We start from the raw sequence: 17,470 nt of genomic DNA, 5'->3' as shown, positions 1-17,470 counted from the left end.
TGCCACGGGCATCAGTTGATGTCATTTCAAGGAGAATCCAGTTAAGGGTAATTTGGTAAAGAAAGCTGAAATTTATTTAAAATTACTCAGATAACTTTAGAATTCTCAAAAGCTACAGGAAATAGAGTCTGGTACCCTGAGCAGCATGGAGCAGTAGAAGGAGCATGTGGGCTTTAGAGCTGAAACCAAGTCAGGCTCAAACATAGTTCTTTGATAAGCCCTGAGCAAGTTCTCCGGGTCTTCCATTTCCCCCTTCTGGAGGATGAGTTTGTTGTAAGAATAAAATGAGAATGTAAGACACCTAGAGGATGCCTGAGTAAAAAATGACAGTTGCTAGTAGTAGTTATTTGTAGGGCTCATTACCTAGAATAATTTTGTTTGACATTACTAATTAAAATGAGGTCTTAAAGAGAAGCAGTGTATTTAGACTCTTGTAGTTAAGAAAAATTACACCACAGAGCCCTTTTTACTTTTTTTTTTTTAGACGGAGTCTCGCTCTGTCGCCCAGGCTGGAGTGCAGTGGCACATCTTGGCTGACTGCAGGCTCCGCCTCCCGGTTCACGCCATTCTCCTGCCTCAGCCTCCTGTGTAGCTGAGACTAGAGGCGCCCGCCACCACGCCCGGCTAATTTTTTGTATTTTTTTAGTAGAGATGGGGTTTTACCGTATTAGCCAGGATGGTCTCTATCTCCTGACCTCGTGATCCGCTCGCCTTGGCCTCCCAAAGTGCTGGGATTACAGGCATGAGCCACTGCACCCAGCCTTTTTGCTTTTTAAATAGATCTTTTGCATGTATTCATTATGATTGCCATTGCTACTGTTTTTTAGACTTGACAACTAAATTTTATTTCTTTTCTTCCATAAAAGGTGTTTTACAGCTTTCACCACAGCTGCATCAGCTTACAGTTACTATCATTATGGTCGGAAGACTGTTCAGGTGATAAAAGACTGATGAAAGCCATCTATCACCATTAGTAAGGAAGCAGTATACATCAATGGGAACAGGGCCCGTGGAAATCTACAGGAGTTTCCCTATTTTGGTGTTCAGCTTGAAAAAGGACTTGTCAGAACCAACCATGTCATCAAAATTTAAGTAATGTGCATTGAAAATAAGGTTGATCATGGGAATATGCAGAATTTCCAATGTATTTTTAAATACAAATAAAACTATAATTTAGAATTTTTAATCTTAGGTTTCTTGATTAATTTATAAGAGATCAATTATTGTCAGTCTTTTTTATATGTTTTCTACAAACATAGTCCAGAGCATGGGCAGAGTTGACACCTCTCTTAAGTGACATTTGGATTGCTCACAAAGCACTAGGAAATGTCGTGGGGTTCAAATATATATCCTACACAACTGGGCAATACATTTTTGTTTGATTTTTAGGTCTGTGTATACATTAACAGTTCATGTAGTTAATACCTGATCATTTGGGATAATGAAAGTGAAGTTAGTTGTAGATGAAGTAAAGTTAGAGATTTAAAATGCAGTAAGTTTTTAAGATAATAATCAAACAGAATAGAAGGTATGAAGTTCATTTTCGGTAGTCTTCCAACCTCTCAGGTGCCTAATAATTTATGTATGAGGATAACAGGTAACAAAGATAGTCGAGATACGAGAACGTGTCTATTAGTCTTTGCGTCTAAAAGGCAGTGAGTTACATTCCTGCCTTCCACTGTGTTTCTGACATAGCAGTGTTTGCTATCGGAACCTGGATTCATGTATTATGTAAATAATATCAAGCTGTATATTTTTCAAAGGTTTTTTAAACTTTGGAGACTCTTCTTTTGTTAAGAAGTTAAAGGAATAAAAGAGCTGGAAAAAAAATTGTACCTTCAACTCGGGTTGTTCCATATAACATACTTATTCTCTGCTGTTACATAAGTTTTCCAGTTCACAAAGTCCATTCATGTACATCACTTACACTTAAATTGTAAAAATAATTAGTCTGATCATCTGACTTTAAAAGAGTCTTGCTACAAATACATCATATTTAGGAGAATGCGGGATATGGGGAATGGGAGAAGACGACAGTCCAGGGGTAACCGGTTGCTGCTGCTTAACAGTAGAGGCCTATTGTTGCCCATTGTCCCTGGTTTTAATCCAAGCCTATTACAGAATACTGCAGTGAGATTATCCATTCTCAGCCTATTGAGCTGCATTAAATTAGAATGGGAGGCTGTAAGTAAAACTCATGCCTCTTGGCCAGGCATTCTGCACCAGTGTGTCCCTCTGTGGCTTGCTGGTCCTGGCTTCTTCGTTCTCAGACCGGTGGCTGAGCTGCACTTGGCTTGGAGCATACTGAAGCCTGCAGCCAGGGACAACACCATTGAATCAGATGGAGGGGGTTGAAGAGGCAGAGAAGGGGGCATGTGGCTGGCTATTCTTGCTCTCTGGAGAACAGCTTCATTGTTAGGAGTAAGGCTGAAGGTGGACTTCCCACTGCTGAACCACCCAAGAGGCACACTGAGTGAGTCTCTGCGTTAGTAATGGGTGAGCCACATAAGAATAATGTTTAAAAAAAGGGAGGACTTGAAGTAGCTATGGGAAAATTTAGAACTTTGCACCTTGTTATGCTTATTTATGGTTTAATGTTGATGCCATTTGGAGTGACTTAGGGCTTGGACCCATAATCTTTTTATTATTAAGGTCTCAATCTGGCTCTCGTTAATAAACTTTTTCCACTTCAACCGTTAGAAAAATGATCCAAGTCTCCTCAGGCTTTTGGATACTGAATTGTTATAAAACACATCAATTCTGCCAGTTTATAAAACATTGGAATTGTATTTAGACATGTCTGAGTACATACTTGTTTATAGACTCAAAATATGAAAATTCATTTCAGTGTCTTCACAGAATAGGCTTAACCTTGACAGTAAGCTTAAAAATAAAGCATTAGTGTCATTTAGGTACATGTCTGAGGATTTTATACTAATTAGATTTTGGGCTTTTGCAATGCATTTTAGTTGGGGCCTCATTCCTGAGCCCAAGTGACCCTCTCACCTCAGCTTCCTGAGTAGCTGGGATTATAGGTCTACACCAACCGTGCTTTGCAGTTTCGTGTGTGTGTATGTGTGTGTATTTTTTTTTTTTTTTTACAAGCACACACATCATAGCTTTGCAGTTTTTAACCAGGAGCTGGTGGAGATCTTTGAAACCATTTAATCCAATTCTCTTAGTTACATTTATGATGAAACTAGGGATCTACCTTAAAATTTGGGGAAGCTCTTTCAAAACTTCAAACACCTAGAAATATATAGTGCAATTCAGTTTTAGTTTCTGCAGCATGGTTTGGAAACAAAAGATACATGGGATTTAAACTTGATTTGTTTTCTTCTTACAGTAGAAGTAAATGCTCTTGTGGGTTGAATTGCATCTTCCAAGGAAGATATGTTCACATTCAAACCCCCAGTACTGTACATGTAACCTTATTTGGAAATAGGGTCTTTTTAGATGCAATCAAGTTAGAATTAGGTCATACTGGATTACAGTGGGCCTTAACCCAATAACTAGTTTTTTTGGTTAAAAAAAAAAAAAAAAAATGTGAACAGAGAGACAGAGAATGCCGTGAGATGATGGAGGGATAGATTGGAATGATGTCTACAAGCTAAGGAATACTGAGGATTGCTGCCAACCATCCAAAGCTGGGAGAGAAGATGGAACAAATCCCTTGGAGCCTGCAAGAAGAACCAACTCCACTGATGCTTTGATTTGGGATTTCTGACTTGGACTGTAGGAAAATAAATTTGTGTTCTTTTAAGCCAGTTTTACTAACTTGTTATGGCAGCTGCAGGAAATTAATAAATGCTAATGTTGAAAATTAAAATCTAGAAATATGGCTCTAATTATAATTTCATAGAATCATTTTTTCCCCTGAGTGTGTATAAAAGTGAAAAAGTAGAGGGCAGAGTAGATGCCTCCCACATGAAGACAGATTTTAAGGCGTTGTTTGATGCACTTAGGGCAGAGAAACACTTGGGCTTCTAGCTAGAGTCTTGGGTTCTCTTTAGCTCATTTCTCTCCTCTAATTAAGAAAAAAGATTTCCAAAGTTTATTATGCTTCCTAAAAAATGAATTTATAATTCATTTGTCCACTTAGTCTTAGGTGAAATAAGTAAACACTAAAAAGGACAGCTTTTCCCTGTGTTTGACAAATGTTCCCAGAAAACTGGTTTTAACTGTAAAGCTGGAAGTGTATTTTCTTGTCATGTCCTGAAATGGAACTAATAAACCCAGAAGGCCTTACGAAGCAACCATTAATTAGCTCTCCCCCTAACCCCGGTTCTCAGGAATTGGAACTGGAAATCCACTGGAATTGATTCCTTGAATAACAGAGCTCATTATGCCTTAGAGCTTGACCATGAAGGAGCTTCCGCTGGAAAGACCTGAGGATGTGATTTCTAACGATCAAAGAGGCTGGGTTATGCAATTTCCCTGTTTCATCCCTTCCTACTTCCATACACTATTCTACTGTACAGAAGGGCACTGACTGCTGAAAACCCCAAACGAAACAACACACAAGAAGGTGTGACGGCAGTGGGGAGCGATCTGGCATTGACCATCAGGTTTCTGGGAACAGAGAGTAAAGTAGAAGGAAGGGAGGGCAGTTGTTCCTTGGACTGAGACACTCAGTGTGGCAAGTTCCGTGTGTGCCCAAGGCATTCTGGCTTCACGGGAATTAGAAACCCTAGGAGCAGATGGGGTCGTTTTTGACCTTCTGTACCTTTCTGCGCTCAGATCCAGTTCGGTTAGAGGCGTTTGCCCAGAAGCTGGGCTAACTGACGGTCTGGAGCTCCAGCGGGTAATCAAAGGCCGGGTTTTTGCAGGCCACTAGGTGCGTGTCGCAGCGCTGCAGGCGTAGCGTCTGGCCCCGCCTGCAGAGACACGCGGACAGCACTAAGGTGCTGGCAAGCAGCAGGCCGCTGGCTGCGCACAGCCCGGAGAGCAGGAGCGCGAAGCTGGGCTTGGTGGTGAAGGCGGCGCATGGGCTCCTCCAGCCCGAGGACCGCGGCTGGCTCAGGCCTGCCCTGTTGGCCGCCAGCACGCACACGCGGTAGGTAGTGCCCGGCGACAGCCCGTACAGAGGGTGCTGCCGGGCCGTGGCGTAGATGACCCCCACCACTGACTGGTTCCCCGCCCAGCCCTCTGCAGAGTAGCGGATCTGGTACCCGTGCACTACCGAGTTGGGGGCACACCAGTGGACCAGCGCCGACGTGTCCGTAGTCTCCGTCACCCCCTGCAGCCTGGGCGGGTCTGGGATGGTGTCTTCTCCGCTGAGGCCAGGGCAACGGCACCGCGACTGCCTCTGCAGCTCAGCGCACGGGGTCTGTAGGTGCTTGCAAGGATGGTAATCACAGGGGACATCCTGGTGAGGCATTCCAACCTCCTCCTTCCTCCCCTCCTCCTCCTCACTGTAGTCGTCCAGCAGCAAGACTGGAATCCCGCCCTCAGAAGGACTCGGGTTGGGGGCTTGGGGTGTGGCGTGTGTCCTCTGGCCGGGCTGAGGCGAGCTTATGCGGGTCCACGAGTTAGGGAAGGGGTCCAGGAGCTTGCTCTCCAGTGGGGTGGAGGCAGCTGAGATACTAGGCTCAACGACAAGCCCGGGGGCATGTTCTCCTCTGTGCTGGGATGCGGTGGCGCTGGCAGCCCTGGGGAAAACGCTGGAGTTGCTGTGACCTGCTACAGAGTTGGTCGTGGAAGAGGCAGTCCCCTCCTGTGCATCGCTGTGCGGCCATGCAGCTCTCGTGCGGGAGCCCACGTTAGGGGCCTTGGAGACACTCTGCTGGTCTCCCTCAGGCCGGGTAGCAGGGGCGGCGCTGGGCGCCACGGTGGGACCTTGTGCGTAGGTGGAGTGGTTGAAGCCGGGTGGGTGTGAAGCTCGGAGAGTAGTGCTTTGGTCGGACTGGCACACTCCAGGCAGCTGGGAGAGTGACAGGGAGGCTGAGAAGGGGCCGCTGGATCCCGCAGCTGGCGTGCACACAGTGTCTGCTGCCCTGGAGGGGAGGCCAACCAGTTAGAAGACGTCTGGCTTCAGGGACGCTTCTGGGCAGAGCTTTGAATCCTCACTGCCAACGTCACCCCCTGCCAAGCCCATCAACGCATCTCTGCCAGGCACCCCAGGGCACACACGCTGCACACATCACCTAATTGATTCTGGGGAAACTTTGGAGGAAGCTCCTGTCCTCACTCCCATTGGGCAGAGAAGGAAACGGAAGTGTAGAAGGAGGAACTAATTGGCCAAGACACCATAGCTAGCAATGGCAGAGCCTATCCCCAGGCAAGCACTGTGAGAAGGAGTCCAGATTCTCTGACTGTCATTTGCCATTTTGTTCTCACCTGTCTGCTTCCTGGCAAGAGAGCACTAGTAATAAAAACCATAGTCGGCCGGGTGCGGTGGCTCACGCCTGTAATCCCAGCACTTTGGGAGGCCGAGGCGAGCGGATCACGAGGTCAGGAGACTGAGACTATCCTGGCTAACACGGTGAAACCCCATCTCTACTAAAAATACAAAAAATTAGCCAAGCGTGGTGGCGGGCACCTGTAGTCCCAGCTACTCAGGAGGCTGAGGCAGGAGAATGGCGTGAACCCGGGAGGCAGAGCTTGCAGTGAGCCAAGATCACACCACTGCACTCCAGCCTGGGTGACAGAGCGAGACTCCGTCTAAAACAACAACAACAACAAAAAAAACATTCGGGCCTGGCGTGGTGGCTCAGGCTTGTAATCTCAGCACTTTGGGAGGCTGAGGTGGGCGGATCACAAGGTCAGGAGATTGAGACCATCCTGGCTGACAAGATGAAACCCCGTCTCTACTAAAAATACAAAAATTAGCCGGGCATGGTGGCGGATGTCTGTAGTCCCAGCTACTCTGGAGGCTGAGGCAGGAGAATCGCTTGAACCTGGGAGGCAGAGGCTGCAGTGAGCAGAGATTGTGCCACTGCACTCCAGCCTTGGCAACAGAGGGAGACTGTCTCAAAAAAAAAAAAAGTACTCATACTAGCTACCATTTCTGATGCTTCCCACGTGCTAGGGGCTATTCTTCACACTCTACTGTGTCAACTAATTTAGTCTGCACTACTTATGCATTAGTCTGAGGCTGCAGTGAGCCGTGATCATGCCACTGCACTCCAGCTTGGGTTACAGAGCAAGACCTTGTCTCTAAAAAAAAAAGTAATAAAATAGTAGTAAGTAGGATGAAGCTGGACTCTCTGGCTTCAGAGCCTGTACTCTCAGCTTCATCATTAATACCGTGATGAGACCCTCGACTGCAAAGGGCCTAAGTGCTTTTCTTTGGAGGGAATGTGGGGTTGGGGGGCAGACTGAGCCCCACTTCACAGCTCAGCTTAGGTGGGAGATGAGAAAAGAATATTGGCTGGGCATGGTGGTTCATGCCTGGAATCCCAACTCTTTGGGAGGCCCGGATGGGAGGATCCCTTGAGTCCGGGAGTTTGAGACCAGCCTGGGTAACATGATGAGACTCCATCTCTACAAAAAGATTTTAAAAATTAGCCTGGTGTGGTGGCTTGCACCTGGGGTCCCAGCTACTCTAGAAGCTGAGGTAGGATGATTGCTGAGCCCAGGAGGTTGAGGCTGTAATGAGATATGATCGTACCACTGCACTCCAGCCTGGACAAAAGAGCAAGACCCTGTCTCCAAACAAACAGAAATAATTCTGCAGAATGGTGGTGATGGAGGGTTGCCTCCCAAGGTGTAGTGTTTACCTGGTGGAACTGGTTTGAAAGTGCTCAGGACTGGGGGTGTTCCCAACCCCCCAGCTCCCACTGTCTCCTGGTGGCCAGCCTAAATGTGACTCCCCACTGCAAAAACAGCTCTTCTAGCCAATAGCCTTCATAGGAATTTCCCAGAAGAGCTCTGTAAGCCCATGGGCCTAGGACTGGATAACCCGGGAGCAGGAGGCCAGGTTCCATCTTGCAGATTCAGTAGAACCCAGTGGTTAAACCAGACCACACTTCCCAGCCTCCCTTGCAGGTAGGTGTGGCTCCTGGCCAATGAATGTGAGTGGAAGTGAGGAGTATCACCTCCCAGCCTGGCTCACTAAAAACCTCCCATGTCTGCTCCTCCATGTTCTTTGCCCCTTCTGGCTGGCTGGAATGGAGGTAGCTTCCATCACCTGGATCCCTGAGTGTGACTACATGGGGAAGGCTGCCCAGCCCAACATGGCCAAAGTGCCAAGCACAGTCACGTGAGCAAGATTTAAGCCTCACCCCTCAGCCATCTGCTTTGTAAATGTGTTACCTGCTTAGGACAGTTCTCTTTGCATCCATGAGGAGCCAAGACAAGTCACAGCTACAAGTGAGGGGGTTGCCAAAAAGGTTGATCGATAGGACCTGGGAGGAATCCAGGGTCCAAGGAGGGAAGGAACTCAAGTTGCAGCTGAAATACACACAAAAAAATGAATTAAGTCAGGTTTTTACAATTGGATCAAAGATATTCCCAGAGAGGCATGGTGTCAGAACCATGCCCACGGTATCAGAAGCATTCTGATAGGGGTTGGAGAATACTGCTTTGGGCAAAACTCTTAATGACCTTGAACTTCATTTTTTGTCCTCTGTTGTAAAACGGAGATACCAGCCTAACAGGAAATATTATACTTCATATCAACTGGGGACAATATTCCCATGACCGATGGTTGTATCAAAAAGAGTGTGTGTTGGCTGGGCACGGTGGCTCACACCTGTAATCCTAGCACTTCGGGAGGCCGAGGCAGGTGGATTATTTGAGGTTAGGAGTTCGAGACCAGCCTGGCCAACATGGTGAAACTCTGTCTGTACTACAAATACAAAAATTAGTCGGGCAGTAGTGGTGGACCTATAATCCCAGCTACTCGGGAGGCTGAGGCAGGAGAATCACTTGAGCCTGGGAGGCAGAGGTTGCGGTGAGCCAAGATCACACCACTACCCTCCAGGATAAGCAGGAGAGTGAGACCCTGTCTCAAAAAAGAAAACAAAACAAACAAACAAACAGAAACAAAAAAGAGTACATGATGATAAAAGTGTTTGTAAATGCAAATCTCTAAATACAAGCAGATATTGTTATTATGGACCAGTGTTATTGCACTATGGCTGGTGACACTCAACGCCAGTCCTTTGGAAGATGCCTCATTTAAGTGCATCAGTGAACTCTTGATAAGTAGAGAATAACCCCCAAACTTAGTAACTTAAAACAATAAATATTTATTCTTTGGCATGATTCTGTGGGTTAGCTCAGTGGTTCATGTGGTCTGGATTAGCTCAGCTGGGGCCAGATGATCTAGGATGGCCTCATGGATAAGGCTCAACCAGGTGTGCTGGGACTGCTCTCTATGTGTCTGTCATCACCCAGGAGGCTAACCTGGGCTTATCCACACGGTAGTGGAGGGATCCCCAACAGCAGGAGAGGGTGGGTCTCAGTGCTCAATTGCTTTCCTAGCTTCTTACATCACATTTACTAATGACCCACTGGCCCAAGCAAATCACAAGGCCAAGCCCAGGCTGGAGTGCAATGGTGCAATCTCAGCTCACTGCAACCTCCACTTCCCAGGTTCAAGCGATTATCCTGCCTCAGCCTCCCAAGTAGCTGGGACTACAGGCACGTGCCACTACGCCCGGCTAATTTTGTATTTCTTTTAGTAGAGATGGGGTTTCACCATGTTGGCCAGGCTGGTCTCAAACTCCTGACCTCAGGTGATCCACCCACCTCGGCCTCCCAACGTGCTGGGGTTACAGGCATGAGCCATCATGCCTGGCCTCACCACCACTATTTTATCATACAATCATCACTATCCTCACCATTATAATTAGCACCATCACCCATCATCATCACCATCACCATCACTACCAATGTCATCCCCATCACTGACATCAATCAGCATCAACACCATCACCATCACTGTCATCACCATCAGCATCTCCATTATCACCACCACCATCATCTTCACTAATTTTAGAGGACAAATATCATAAGCCAGGCACTGAGCTAAGTGGTCTACATAAACCATATGCTTTTTTCTCATGAAAAACCCCAAAGCGAGGTTTTATTGTCATAGCTCTATTTTACAGATAAAGAAACTACTTGATATTTGTATCCTGGCACTTTACACAGTTCTTGGGTTTTTATCGAGCTCAAAGGAGTCTGAGCCAGAGATACAAAGCATTTCCCCTCACAACATTGTGTGCTCAATAGCTATTTATTGAATAAAGGAAAGAATGAGTGAATGGTTCTGCCTTTGCTTTGAAAAGTTGTTCATCCTTTTAGAAGAATAATTCCATCTTTAGTGACTGCATTGAGTAAAACAGGACTAACAGGGCCTGCCCCTAGACTTCCAAGGGATTTTCTAACAATATCAATACTTTCATCCCCAGACCCACTCAAATTCTGGAAGGGACTGAACTTGCATGACATGTGGGGAAGAAAGCAGATCCAGACAGAGAGTAGACCTGAGGTCCTCCTCACCTCTTCCCACTGTACATTTCTAAGTGTGGGCTTAAAATAAACTTTAAAGGCATAGGAGTTTGGCATTCTAATACTACTCTGAACCGGACTGAGTTGCAAGGTTAGATGGGCGGGTGGACTATCTGGGACCTACCCAAGATATCACCCAAAGGGTGGGGACAAAGCCCCAGAGAGGATTCGGAAGAGCAGTGGAAGAAAAATTATGGTCTGGTTTGTTCTATAAAATTCAACATAGCGTAATGGGCAAAAATCAGTCATGTGATTAAGATGTGCCTCAGAAGCACTTACTTCTGGAACAGAAGGACCTGTAGATGTGGAGTGTCTTGAAAGATGTGCGTGGCGACAGAAGCAAGTGCTGGGGAGTCCTGACAGTCCAGCTGCTGCAGGTTGGGAGTCATCTTGAAAATGTCCCCCTCCAGGGTCGTCAGCCGAGGCATCTTCCTCAGGTAGAGGGATGTGAGCTTCGGCAGGTCTCTGATCCACCCTGACTCAACTGAAACACAGAAGGGAAACTGCCCACCACTCCAGAACGCACAAACCCAGGAGGCCAGCACGGCATGAAGGAAAGAACGAGAGTGGCAAGGTGAATGGTGAAGGTCATTGCTGAGCATGGGCACAGTTAGCAGCTCTGGGAATCTCAGAATTGTGGCCATTTGAGCTGGAAGGGTGCTCGGGGATAACCAGTCCTTCCTTTCTTCCAATCTGAGTCGGCCAAGGCCAGAGAGGGGATTGATTGGCCTAAGGCCACATAGCTGGAAAGGGGCAGAGACAAGGCTTGAACCCAGGACACTGTCTCCAAGTCTGTTGCTGCCTCACCTTCTCATTAAAGTCCACACAAAAAATAACCAGACTTTGCTCTGATGTCTGTCAGGAGTGGGGAACTTCCGTGGAATGTAATTAAGGAGGCGAGGCGGCCCCAGAAACCTAATTTTGCGGCTCTCCCGATACATGGAGAACGTGCCCCTTCCCTTCGGTATTCCCCATTCTAGCTGTTTTTCCTCTTTGTCTTTGATGAAACAGGTGGTTGTAGATAAGTGAAGTGTTTTTTAAAAAATAGTAAAACCAACCTTGTGAATCAAAGAACACCAGGAACAGGAGACCGGTTATCCTCGCCACTCTCCTGTGGCTTGTTTGAGTGATTCAACATTCACAGAAACTATTTTGCCCAACCAGGTAGAGAAATCAGTGAATTCATCCCGGAAGCCTCAGTCACTTCAGCTAACTGCATGTTTGCGGCTCAGTTTTTCCATTCATCAGCCCCAAAGCATGCACTCACTTCCCCATTCCACAAACACTTATCCAGTCATGCTGGGAAGCAGTAGAACAGAGTGGTTAAAGTTTTGGGCTCTGGACCCAGTATGCCTGAGTTCAGATTTGCTTAATGTGTGACCAAGTTTCACCTTTCTGTGCTTTGGTTCCCTCATATGTAAAACGAAGATGGTAACAGTTCCCATCTCTTAGGATTCAAGAAAGTGACTCCTGTGTGGCGCTTCAAACTGGGCCCGCTTGCTCGAAAAATGTAACTGGTGTTTTTTTGAACCCTGCTGCGAGCTGGGCACCTGGGTCACCCCTCGAGGAAGAATGCAGCCCTGCCCTCAGGAGCGCACGCGCAGCCTGGCTCTGCGCTCAGGTCTCCTGAAAACGCCGGGCGCCCGGACTCACCCCGCTCGAGGAACGTGCCGCTGAGATCCAGGACTTCGAGCGTGGCCAGGGGCGCGCCATCCTCTCCAGCGAACGCCGCCTCGGCGATGCCTCCCTGTGCGCCGCGACCCAGCGCGGTGCAGGAGAGGTTGAGGAGCTGCAGCGCGGGGAAGCAGGCGAAGGCCCGGGGCTGTAGCGCCTGCAGCGGATTCCCGGCGAGCGCCAGGGCGCGGAGGCTGCTCAGTGCGGGACCGGCACACGGCGTCAGAGCGGCCAGCTGGTTGTAGTTGAGGTCCAGGGTGTGCAGCCCCGCCGGCCCGCCCGGGCCCCAGCGCAGCTCGGCGATGCGGTTGTGGCTCAGGGTCAGCACCTGCAGCTGCTCCAGGTGGCCGAGTTCGGATGCGCTCAGTGCGCGCAGCAGGTTGTGGCTGGCGTTGAGGCTGCGCAGTGTGCGCGGTAGGCAGCCGGGCAGGCGCTCCAGGTTGCGGTTTGCCAGGGTCAAGGCCATCGCACCCGCGGCGGGCAGCCCCTCGCAGGGCGAGTCGGTGGCGTTGCTGCCACTGCTCCCCCAGGGGCCCTGCTGAGTGACCCGGAAGAGCGGGACCTTCTGGAGAAGATCTGCCCAGCTGGGGCGCAGCACCATCAGCAGCAGCAGCAGCAGGGTTTGCCGCATGGCGTCTGGAGAGAGAACAGCAGGATGCCCATCAAATCCACAGGAACCTCCGAACAAAGGGGCAGATGCACGTCCCAAACCCACCTGCAGGGCTCTGAGGAGACGCACAGGCCCTGGATGTTCCCTGAAGGGCAGGGAGACGTTCCCAGAGTCGCCTGGTGTGCAGTGACCTCGCCCCTATCTGCTTTTGCCCTATCGTCTCCCCCAGGAGCACCGTGGTACCCCCTGTTCTTCCTCCCCTCAGGGACGCCTTTCCCTCTTCTTGTGAGAGGGACGCCTTCCTCATCTGTCCAGTCTGGGCCTGAATCTCTCAATCACTCCCTCCGTTTTTGTACCCCCATCCTGTGAGCTTCTACAGGAAAGGGATGTCCCCTTTATTGCTGCAGACTCTCCCCAGGTAAACAGTCACTGCTCCATACACGTGAATGCCCTCAGTTAGAAAGAACCTCTGCTGGGATAGAAACAGGTACTCTAGGAAGATTTTGTCAGTTCCACGACTCTCGGTTACCCCGCTTTTCCCCGTTAGACCTGCCCAGCCACAGGGGAATCCTAGTTTGCCTAAAATAAGTCCTGGAGTGCGTTTCTTGGGGGCATGCCCGGGGTTGCCTTCAGCAGCAGAACAAAGCCCTGTGAACCCTGGAGTCAAACATTTCCTGGTCCCATGTGGGTTCCAACAAAACCAGAGGCCCCAGTATTAGCCCTGCCCAGGAGGAATGGCTGACAGCTGCTAGTTGTGGAATTTCTGGAGTACTTAGGGTTGCACAGGTCAGCTAGGAGATCAAGCTGGAGGAAGATCCAGCGGCCATGGGCTAGCTTGGGAGTGGCAAAGATACTGTTAACCAGGCCCTGGCCATGAGGTCACTGCTCGATATCCCTCATGACTGCAGATGTGTATTCCTTTCCCAGCTCTCTGTGCTGACCAGTAGATCTCCCAGTCACCACGCAGGGGCCCGGGGAAGGGTCTCCCTATTGCTAGCTGGGGATGAAGGCGGCGAGAAAGATCCTGGAACCTGAAGCCAGGAGCGTGTGTATCCAGCAGTGTGTCATGCTTACCTGGAAGTGGTCCCTTTGGAGTGTGGCTCCTCTGGATGCACCTCTGAAGTCCTCAGTTTTGTTTTATAGATTCCAAGGACCACTGATTTGGACAGCAACTCAGCGCTGAACTCCAGAGGGAGATCTGTCTCCCAGCCTCCTCTCTCCCACAACACCCATCCACTGAGAGGGCCTGAGACACTCCAGTCTTCCCCATCGCTCCTCCTTTCCCATCAAGACACTGTTGTTTTTAGCCAACACCCTCATTGCTCAGCTCCCTCCTCTCCCGCTAGGGCCCGCGCCTGCCCCTTTCCAGGCCTGGCACCTCCCCCTAGCCCTCCCCATCTTCACCTCTCCGAACACCACCTTTCCCAGGCTGGAGAAATGAAAGGAGTCAGCGATGAGGGCTAGTGGAGTGCAGTGAGGCAGAGCAGCGCTGTCACCTCTCAGGAATTTGATCCTTCCTGCTGGTGGCTCCCATTTCCTGGGATGGCTGGAGGCTAAATGGCGAGCCAGCGAGGGGAGCAAGCCACTTCTCCCAGAGGGAAGGCATCCGAGTCTAGAGGAAGCTTGCAGGGATTTCCAGGAAAAAGTGACAGAAGAGAGGATCCTCAGAAGGGTCTGGGGCAGGAGCAGGCTCAAACCAGACCCAGGAGGCCCCGCGGACAGTCTGTTTGGTGGCTCTGGGACCTCGCTCAGTGACAGTGTGGACGTTTGTCTCTTACAAGGAGTGAGAATAAACAGAGGGCGGAAACCCAGAAAGAACATTCCCGCTCCATGCCTGGGAGGTTGGGTCCTGATTACCAGCCCCAGGTCTCCCAAAGATGTGATGCTTGAGTGAGCTTTGTTTAGAGCACTTTTGTTTAGAGCAGACAGCACTTCTCTCCCCCAAAGTCCCAAGGCAGAGCCTGGTCATTTCCTCTGAGGGCCTTCGATCTGCATCCTCCCCCAAACCCCCCTAGCCGGGTCTGAGAGTTCATCAGGGTTTACGAGCCGCAGCTTTGTGTGACAGACACTGAGACCAGAACTTTACGTATTTTTCCTCCTGTCAGTCCTTATCTGGACAGCCCTGAGGAACTCCAGGATACCTCAGAAACTTGCCTATTAGGGTTGATTGGTTAATTGGAAGTTCCTGAGGATCTCCATTGAGGCCTTCTCCACCCACAGCCTGAAGAAGATCCTTCGGTCTCAGTGCCAGCTAGGACCCTGCTGCTCAGAAGCATTGCTCCTCCGCAGGGCAGGCAGAGGCCGCTCTGTGCTCCCCAGCCTGAGGCTCATGCAGTCACCTCCCAGGGAGCCTGGGCCCAGGCCCCAGAGGTAGAAATACATGCCATGGAGACACAGGAGGCCAGGTAGGAAGAAGTCAGGAAGAAGTGGGTTCAACTTAGAGGTGGAGTCAGCATGCAGACCAGTGGGCAGCCTGCTTCCTCTTTGCCTTTGCATGGAGAGCTCCATGCCCAAGAATTAAAACATTAAGCTAGGCATGGCGGCTTACGCCTGTAATCCCAGCATGTTGGGAGACTGAGGGAGGAGGGCAGGAGTTCAAGACAGGTCAGGGCGACATAGCAAGACCTTGTTTCTATCAAACAAACAAACAAACAAAAAGAATTAGAACATCATGTTTCCCTCAGAGTTAAACCAGCCAGGTCCACCCATGTAAGGCGATTGACCACGCTGAGGCCAGCAGGGGTTTGGGGAGTCCAGGCAGGGCCTTCCCAGATGAGAGGGAGCCTAATCCATGGAAACATGCCTGGATTGAACAGAGACCCTGAGGAGGAAGGAAGCTGGTTCACCACGGAGGCCTATGAAACAGGACCTTGGGGAGCCATGTCAGGGTGTTACTCCTCTGTGTACCAATAGGCGAGGGTTCTGGAGTGGCCCTGGCTGAGGAATCCCCCTGAAGGCATCATCCTGTGGTTGCCTGGAGTGGCCCATCCTGTGTGGCCCAGGCCCTCTGAGCCAACTTCTTGCCACTGCTGCTTGCTGGCCAGTTTGCCAGTGGTGGCAAGGGCCTGGCCTGGCCAGGCTGACCTGAGGTTGGCCCTCTGGACTGCCCTGTTGCCCTGGTTGTACCCAACCCTAGCACACCCATCCTTGGCAGGCTGCCCCGTTCAGCTTCTGAGCTGGGGAGGCTGATGGCAGAGCCTGCATGCCAGGGTTTGCTTATCGGTCTTTCTGGGACAGAGGGTTGACCTTGCCTCAGTAGGTAGTACCCTCTGTGTGCATCATCATCCCCTTTTTAAAAATTGAGCACTTACTGTAGTCAGAGCCTAATGCCATATGCATGGTCCCATCTAATCCTCCCCAGGGACTTACTATTATACTTATATTACAGGTGAAGAAACTGAGGCTTGCAAAGGTTTTTGTGCTCTAGATTCTGGAGAACATATGGAGTGAGCTATGTGATTGAACCACTGTCTTTTTTTTTTTTTTTTTGAGACAGTCTCCCTCTGTCACCCAGGCTGGAGTGCAGTGGCACAGTCGTGGCTCACTGCAACCTCCACCTCCCAGGTTCAACCGATTCTCATGCCTCAGCCTCCCAAGTAGCTGGGATTGCAGGCATGCGTCATCATGCCTGCCTAATTTTTGGGGGGTATTTTTAGTAGGGACAGGAGTTCACCATGTTGACCAGGCTGGTCTTGAACTCCTGGCCTCAAGTGATCCACCCACCTTGGCCTCCCGAAGTGCTGGGATTACAGGCATGAACCACCGTGCCCAGCCAAACCACTGTCTTATATTGCCGTCCATAGACCTCAGCATCTGATACTATAATATGCCCTTAAGCACAAGAGAATCTTTTCCAAATACTTAGACCCAAATTGTGTGAGAAGCCAAGACACTGGGAAATTTCCTTCCATAGTTGAGCAGCTCATTCTCAAAATACACAGAGCTGACTTCTTGGGTCACTGTGGACCCAAGACTGAGGAGGATGACTGGGTAGGGCCCACCTGGCACCTCTCAGGGAAGCTCAGCCCTCTTTTCCAGCCTTTTCTCCTCTTCTAGCACTTCTTGGAGGTCAGGACAAGAGGACTAAAGTGTTTGTCCTCTCCAGAGAAGAATGCTAAGGTCTTGCATCACAATCCTGTGAACCAACAAATATGCATCCTTCAATTGCCGCACCAAGTGCCGTGCCATGCTTGCCCTCCCTGGCTTTACTGTAGCTGTTCCTCTGCCTGGATGCCCCCCTAGATTGCCTTAGTCTCCATTTCAGCTAATTTATTTGATTACTAGTGTGGGTCCCCTTGAAAGGAGACCCTAAGATACAGACCCGGGTGCCATGCAGGTAATTTATTTGGGAGCCCATCTCAAGGAGTACGGAGATGGAATAAGGACGTGAGACAGGGAAGGAAAGGTGCTGATGATGTGTTGATGAGCAGAGACTGCTGTGGACTGCTGGGGCTCCATCTTGTTGGGGGCCTCTGCGAGACTGTACAGAGTATACCTCAGGATTGTTCCATCAAGTGGCAACAAGGAAGAGGGGATCTCTTTCCGCCAGCTTCTGCTTTTTGTTGGTTTGAGGGATCTTCCTGTGGCTTTAACTTCCTGGCACACAGATCAAGCAACTCCACGGAGAGCTAAGGGAATAGGCAGGGCACTGACAGCACCTGCTATAGCACCCTTCAAGATTTCACCCAAGCGGATGCCCCCAAGCAAATTAAGTGCCTGCCTTGG

At 49.6% G+C, this 17,470-nt stretch overlaps 2 protein-coding genes across 8 annotated transcripts in view; one reads left to right on the top strand and one right to left on the bottom strand.

The window, feature by feature from the left end:
• Positions 1-1,830, top strand: part of CRLS1 (cardiolipin synthase 1) — a 32,439-nt gene extending 30,609 nt beyond the window's left edge. For 5 of the 7 annotated variants that reach the window (XM_017945000.2, XM_009216526.4, XM_017944999.3 and 2 more), the window contains exon 7: positions 867-1,830. In XM_017945000.2, the coding sequence (XP_017800489.1) occupies positions 867-951 (85 nt within the window). In that variant the 3' untranslated portion in view covers positions 952-1,830. The remainder of the gene's footprint in view (positions 1-866) is intronic. The other 2 variants (XM_021921217.2, XM_003905053.3) reach the window with 1 other exon arrangement.
• A 1,254-nt stretch (positions 1,831-3,084) lies between these two features.
• On the bottom strand, positions 3,085-15,158 carry LRRN4 (leucine rich repeat neuronal 4). The gene is made up of 5 exons (XM_017944997.3): positions 13,820-15,158; positions 12,115-12,771; positions 10,741-10,945; positions 8,257-8,394; positions 3,085-5,996 (listed from the first exon to the last, which is right to left on the bottom strand). The coding sequence occupies exons 2-5, from the start codon at positions 12,764-12,766 to the stop codon at positions 4,778-4,780; spliced, it is 2,214 nt and encodes a 737-aa protein (XP_017800486.3). The 5' UTR covers positions 12,767-12,771; positions 13,820-15,158; the 3' UTR covers positions 3,085-4,777.
• Positions 15,159-17,470: the final 2,312 nt, after the last annotated feature.

Source organism: Papio anubis, chromosome 16 (genome assembly GCF_008728515.1).
Source record: "Papio anubis isolate 15944 chromosome 16, Panubis1.0, whole genome shotgun sequence".
NCBI classification, from domain to species: Eukaryota; Metazoa; Chordata; class Mammalia; order Primates; family Cercopithecidae; genus Papio; species Papio anubis.
This window is presented reverse-complemented; position numbering and strand designations above follow the sequence as displayed.

What these genes read in the sequence shown, in the direction of transcription:
- LRRN4 (XM_017944997.3), bottom strand. Translation starts at nt 12,766, where the DNA reads ATGCGGCAAACCCTGCTGCTGCTGCTGCTGATGGTGCTGCGCCCCAGC. An exon ending in CGGCACGTTCCTCGAGCGGG is followed by an intron (nt 10,946 to 12,114) that starts GTGAGTCCGGGC and finishes TCTGTGTTTCAG; the next exon opens with TTGAGTCAGGGTGGATCAGA. An exon ending in CAGGTCCTTCTGTTCCAGAA is followed by an intron (nt 8,395 to 10,740) that starts GTAAGTGCTTCT and finishes TGTGTATTTCAG; the next exon opens with CTGCAACTTGAGTTCCTTCC.